We start from the raw sequence: 7,500 nt of genomic DNA on the forward strand, positions 1-7,500 counted from the left end.
AACGTGCGCGTGTTTGTCTTGTTTCACACGCCATAATATTCATTATATGTGAGTGTATTCTGCATATGTGTATCTGCGTTGACGTTACAGAAGGCATGTTTTTGTTGTCTAGAAATAACAAACGAAAATTGTTTTATTGCTTCCATTAATAAATAGAGGTCCAAATATCACGAAACCTCATACTGCACTGCATAAAGTAAGTATGAAAATATATATGTAAAAAAAAACAATTAAGATAGAATATACTAATTCTGAGATATTTCGGGAACAAACATCTGCTAAAGTTTTAGTATTATTAAGACTAGTAATTATTTGGCACTTAATTATGTAACACACTACCTAAGTACAAATCTTGAGAAATCAAGCTTCTGAAAACCAGAAAGATGAAAGCTGATGTGAAGACTACAGATCCAAGCGATAACTGGAACTGTAAAAATGTGTAAGACTTTCCAGAAATTTATCATTTAAGTATATATGCGCATGTCTAGACATGCAACTATATCAATGAGAATATATACATAAAACAAAACATACATAGCTGCACATGCACTGACTCCAAATATTTCACATATATATACATGCAAGAATATTCTGTTGATGCCGTATGGTGTCACTCAGGCAATACCTGCTAAACAACAGCAGCAAAAATAAATATATTAATGCAGTCCTGAAAAGTGACGTGAGCAACATTGTACGAGTTGGCAGCGACTCCTCAAGAAACATTCTCTTCCAGATGATTTCCTATACAATCCCCCAAAAAAACTGGGCTGTCTTACCTCATAGAAGACTTGGATGGAAAGCACTCATCATGCAAAAGAAGGATTATGCCCAGAAGGTTGAAGAGGACAGAATTGACACGAAGCGCAGCCTCTTTAAGACACAAACCACTACATCACATCACACTTTGAAGGCTATCCAGGAACAGAAAATTACTACAAAGTACCTGGTGAACAAGCGAGACAGTGACGCTCTAATAATCCCAAGGTGCAACCGCATGTGTAGTCTAATCACAGGTTGCAACCGCATGTGTAGGCTATGTCATGTATATGTAGAAGACATTACGCATGTGATTAGCAGCTGTCCTAAAATGTCGCCACAGTACTACTTCCCTTTGGAGCCCGATGTTGTTGCTAAAACGATTTACAATGCCATCTGCAAAAGAGACTATCCTGAAGATCCTTCTTAGAAAATCCCCCTGTTATGGAATATATTCATAAACACCAACTCAAGGAATACTGGTGGAATATTCCCATCAAAACGTCTGTCAAATGTAAGCATAACAGGCTGGATATTGTTGTTTGGGACACAGAGGCAAAGGTATATACCATCATAGAGTTTAGCTGCCTTGCAGATATAAATGTCGCTTTGAAAATGAAAGAAAAAAAGAATAGCTATGGACAACTGCTTCGAAACTTCCAGCTTCTATATCCAGACTATGAATTCATAGTCATACCAATAATAATAATAATAATTGGAGCACTAAGTTTTGTTAGTAAATGCTTAAAGGGGAATCTGGATAAACTGGGATTTTCAGAAAGAGAAATTGACCGGCTGATTCGCACATTACAAATCCAATCTGTGAGTTAAACAGTAAAAATATGCAGGACTTTTTCGAGTTCCAAATGTAAATTTGTCAATGTTAAATACGTCCCTAAAAACGGAGCCTTGTATCTTTGTTGGAAACCAGCTCCCTCTTCAGTAGAGGATCTATAATAATTAAAAATTACAAGACATACATACATACATACATACATACATTCATACATACATACACACATGCATACATACACACATACACACACATACATACATACATACACACATACATACATACATAGATACATACACACATACATACATACACACACACATACACACACATACATACATACATACACACATACACGCATACATACATACATACATACATACATACAGTAACAGGCTCAATAATATTTGCATGAAACGGGTGTTAAACCGGTGAAACTCAGTAATTCGAGGAATGAAAATAAAGTACTGTTGCAAATGATACATCGTACCAGTCACCTCTATATTTCACTGTGTTGGTAATACAGAATATAATGGTGGAATGAAAAATCTATCCAGTATTTGTCTTCTTTTCTATATAGTTACAGTTAGAGAGCATAGAGATTCTACTTACCTGACTATGTTATAGTGTGTGAAATATTATAATACACTATTTCCTAAATCACTGACAGTGTTGCAAGAAAAAGTCATCGTTCATTACTTTATATGCAACACAGTCATTTCGGGCAATTTCTCACTGGGCACTCTAATAAAATAAATTTGTTAATAGTGGATCCATCGACTTCACTACTCATGTCTGATATCACGTAATTTTGAAGTAGTCCACTCTAGGAAATTATAGGTAATATCACGTATGAGAGAAATAGTATCTAACCGTGATCTAGTAGACTACTCTAAGCACCAATTGACTCCAAATTTGTTTCTTTTTCAAGGATACATTAGTGTTACATATAAGGCTTAATACTAACTTAAAAGAAGATGTATATGATATAAAGATTAACATGTAATATATATATATCGAAGCTTAGTCATCGTTCGCTTTCAAAAATGACCTTGTAGATTGTACCAACAATTCACTGAACAATTAAGGTGACAGACTCACGATTATAATAACGAGAATTTCTAGACTGGGTGTCGCGCTGTCTACTTGAGCAATGCACGCCATTTCTGATTGTTCCACTCAACTCAGGCATAAACAGATGCTTTCCGGCAGCTACTGCAGCTCTTTCTTCCTCCAGCTCTCACATCTTTGATAGCCGTTGAGTGAGAAGTGAGATGGTATGCACATTTTCTCGAGACTATAAAATCACCTAAAGCATGGATGATAAATATATAGGACCTAGTGGTTATTATCTTACACACACGATCACTAGATTGTGGTTTCTATTCCCGGACTTGGTGCTGTGCTATGTTTATCGGCAAAATACTTCATCCCGCGTAGTTCTGAGACCTTTCGATGCTTGGCATCTAGTACAATGTGCATTTGTTCAGGCAACGTCGATTTGACGGAAGGCCCAGTAGTTTGTACAGCACTAATATTTTATCATTATATGCTCGTGGTTTGTGTATGTCGTTCAACAAGAAATTTTAGTACCTTCTTTCTTAGACTATGAGTGACTACCAATGTACATATGTATGTATATATGTATGTATGTATGTATGTATGTATGTATGTATGTATGTATGTATGTATGGAGGAATAGAGATTTTTTAATTCTTTTAGTGGTTTCAGTCGTAGGACAAACTCCATGCTGGAGGTCTGCATTAACGACAATCTATTCATCATTTAGCAGCTAAAGCTTCGTTAATAATTCATATTATTAACTAAAGTTTTATTTATATCTAATTAATTTCAAAATATTTAACTAAATTCCAGTACCTTTCTCATTGGTGCAATTCTTGCGGTCTGTATCCAACTTGTAACCAGAGAAGCATTCGCATTGAAATGATCCGTCCGTGTTTACACATATATGTTTGCAGCCATCAACCTTGCTTGCACATTCGTCTATATCTGAATAAATATTTCAACATGTTATATAGGTAAATAATGAAATGTTTATAGGCAACAGATGTTAAATATATTTCCAAATACGGGCTTACTATTAAATTTAATGTCTTTCATGTAAAACATTTCTCTGCTCAGAAATTCATCATGGAGATAATAATCCCCTTCATCACATTTAGTACACAATATTCCATGCTAAGGTAAGCTGGTATATGCGATGTTTCCATTTATCGTAGCCTTGTCCCAGATAGGTTCTATCTTAGTCAACTCTTTCTTTAATATTCACATTTTTTCTGAGAAAGTGTAACACATTAGCATTACACATCCACACGTTACATACATTTGCTGGGAGTTTTCATACGAACATATTTTCTGATAATCATTTATAATTTGTTTGTTTCGTTTTTATTGCAAAGTCTATGTTCCACATGTGATATAGCATACTAAATGTATTTGCAGAAACAATATGTATAAGCAAATTCTATAAACAGATTTAACATAATTATAATGCTGAAAGAGATTATTTTGTTGAATAGGAAAAAGTGGACCCCAAGTATCTCATCTGATGTCTACCATCTTGTTAGACTTGGTAGTTTATCTGTAATATCTCTAGCTATTCAAACAGAAATTTTGATTACTGGAAAACTGAAATTTCGCAGCCAGCGGCAAACATTCTACAAGACATAATTTTTACAAAAATTATTGTTTAGAACACTAGTTGGGGCGCTATATAGTAGTCTGTCTTACCTTCACAGGTATTTCCATTCTCTTTATAGCCACTTCGACATTTGCACTCATAGCCACCCGCATAGTTTACGCAGTCTTGTGGGCATGAATTATTAGATGTTTCCTGGCATTCATCAATATCTGTAAAAAATGTTTTCAATTGATAAACTTAATTGGTAATATAGCGAAAAGGCAGTATGGCAAAACATATCAATGATTGAAACAAACCCTTACAACATTTTTACTCCTAAAAAAATGTAAGTTGTGGGCACTTGATTTATTAACAGTATTTTCCTTCTTCGCACTGCGTCACTTGATAGATTTCATTTGAATGCAATACAGACAGCATAACTTCTTGTGTTATACTAAACAAAATCCAACACCTTAAAAAATTTCTTTCTTAATGTTACATCTAGTTTTGGATTAAACAGATTATTCCAAAATGAAATCGTTACAAGTTCTTTATGTGCAGAATTTTGGAAAGAATTTTCCAGCCGGATACGGGTTTTTCTTTTGAACGAAACAAGACGCTCGCAATTTAGTAATGACATTTTACACAACACGTAAGGGAATTCTTATTTTGATTTTGACTTACATTTATAAACTAATAGATAGCTTAAAACGTGGTCAGAAATTTGCGTCTATTTTAGACATCGCATTGAAAAATAGACACAGGGTATATATAGACCAGTTTTTGATCTTTCTCTGGTATTATATATCAATGAAGGGGAAAATATAATATATACTACTACTACTACTACTACTACTACTACTACTACTACTACTACTACTAACAATAATAATAATAATAATAATAATAATAATAATGGGTGCACTATGTATGATAAAAAAGAGATGTCAAAAACATGTAGATAACATCCGCATCCTTAGAAAAGCCCTATCAACTGAAATGTCTGTGTTGCATTGCATGAAGATATTTCCCCTGTCACTTACCCTCCACAAGCTTTCAGTCATACTGTAACATTACTTATCATTTACTGGCCCTAGGACGCTGAGTGGTTTCGACAAGTGAGTGTAATAAACATAGTGCACGTGGGAACTGCCCATATCCTACGTAAAATATTGCCTATGTAATCCCGAAAATATTTTAATCCGTAAACAGTGTCAAAATACTTTAAAATGTACATAACAAATACCTTTTACTGTCATCTTAACATCAGACTATCATCTTATAATCAAATTACTTTTAAAATAAACTTCTAATTTACTTATATTTTGACAGACATTCTCTCGAAAAATACTCTGCACAAGGCCAAATATATGGCACCCTAATCATAACGCCAACTTGAACTTCTAACCTGTTGTCTCTTGAGGTCCCTAGGTGAGACTTGGAGTCAACTTTGTACAAATACAAAACAAAAGCCACACATATAACAATAACAATAATGATAAATACCCTGATACAGTACCAAGCACGGGCTCTCATGACTTCTGATCTTAACTGGTTGGAAGTGTTATCATGTGAATGTTTTGTCTTGGTATAACAAATGGGCTACAGCAAATATTCTGTTCAATACCACAGATGTGCTTGTCAGTTGTTTGTCCACAACCAGTTGAGCTTCTCCATTATTGGGTAAGGATATGTGCATCTCCTATCACGAGCAGAAGTAGTGGGGAAGCATCGTAGAATTCTTTGGAGTTTGAATAATTCACCTCTCGAAACATGAGTGTTTCGTTCAACATCCTTAAACAACCCTTATTCAATGACCTTTTGAGCGGGGTGGGCTTCTCGACATCAAGAAGATTCTAACTGGGCTCCAGTTGCAAGGTCATGCACTGCCCATCTTGATATGACATCACTATGTCGTTCACACATTGTTGTGATGCATTCTCCTGGTTTATCCTTGTCAAAAGTGTAGTCATGATGGCTATACTGGGTTTCATATATTTTACCCCAATTATACTTTGAAGGCGTGCACTTCTCTCACGCACAAATAATAATAATAATAATAATAATAATAATAATAATAATAATAATAATAATAATAATAATAACAATCATTTCTGTTATTGGCTCAACTGATATTTAATTTATCGACCCCGAAAGGATGAAAGACAAAGTCGACCGCGGCGGAATTTGAACTCAGAACGTAACGGCAGACGAAATACCGCTAAGCATTTCGCCTGGAGTGGTAATGATTCTACCAACTCGCTGCCCTTATAAGAGTTGAAATATAAATACCTTTGCAGCAATCGAAAGGAGCAAATGAACACATAAATTTCAATAAAATTCCAAAATTCATACCAACCTATGCACTTATTTTCTTCCTTTTTGTACCCTGATTGGCATTTGCATTCGTAAGTTCCATTCTGGTTTTTACAAATTTCATCTGCAGAGCAGACACTTGCATTTTGACATTCGTCAATATCAGTTTCACATGTTTTATTTTTCCAACCTTCATTGCAGATACATCCACTTACTTTATCACATCTTTCAGTTGATTTCTCGTTACACATGTTACAATCTCCTTCGCATTTCTCACCAAAATGTTCTTCATCACAATCTACCGACAAAAGCATAACAAATATATATAAAGTATATAAATATATCATAAGCTACATATGAAATGTTACTCTAATTAATTGATAATTTACAGAATAACTCTGGACTACTAAATAAAGTTAAATTTAAACAAATGTTTGATTTTATTTTCTCTTAGGCAAACAAATTTTTTAATAACAAAAGTAATATCAAGAAAATATGAATAGACACCCAACAGGTTAAATTTCATGAGGAGTAGTAATGATAAAAACATGGAATACGTAGCAGATATATTATAGAGAGAATATAATGAAAGATGCGAAAGATTGGAACATATTGGCATATAAATAACGAAGCAACGAAATTAACAGCTCAACTTAGTATAAATATTGTATATTGTGGTGTAGTCGATCCATTCCATTAAGTAATCATTTTAGCAGAAATACACTTACCAACACATTTAGTTGATTCGAACACCTTTTTCCCGGGAGGACAGCTACATTCAAATGCGCCATTTAGGTTAATACATGTACCTTCACAAGGGTTATTCAGACATTCATCGGTATCTAAAATGTAGAGTGAATAGTGCATTTAATTTAACGATTATTTGTAAAATAATAATATTCAATACATATATATAGAGAGATTTCTGATACCGAAATACAATGAAATATTAATGGTGGCAATTATTGATACCATCGTGGAGTGCTGCAGGAAT

At 34.2% G+C, this 7,500-nt stretch overlaps 1 protein-coding gene across 33 annotated transcripts in view; it reads right to left on the bottom strand.

The window, feature by feature from the left end:
- LOC106877401 (uncharacterized) overlaps positions 1-7,500 on the bottom strand; it is a 219,860-nt gene that overhangs the window by 137,417 nt on the left and 74,943 nt on the right. For all 33 annotated transcript variants that reach the window (XM_089353728.1, XM_089353725.1, XM_089353730.1 and 30 more), the window contains exons 20-23: positions 7,235-7,348; positions 6,550-6,804; positions 4,301-4,420; positions 3,428-3,559 (exon numbers count right to left, since the gene is read on the bottom strand). In XM_089353728.1, the coding sequence (XP_089209854.1) occupies positions 3,428-3,559; positions 4,301-4,420; positions 6,550-6,804; positions 7,235-7,348 (621 nt within the window). The remainder of the gene's footprint in view (positions 1-3,427; positions 3,560-4,300; positions 4,421-6,549; positions 6,805-7,234; positions 7,349-7,500) is intronic.

This window comes from Octopus bimaculoides, chromosome 6 (genome assembly GCF_046866305.1).
Source record: "Octopus bimaculoides isolate indiv1 chromosome 6, ASM4686630v1, whole genome shotgun sequence".
NCBI classification, from domain to species: Eukaryota; Metazoa; Mollusca; class Cephalopoda; order Octopoda; family Octopodidae; genus Octopus; species Octopus bimaculoides.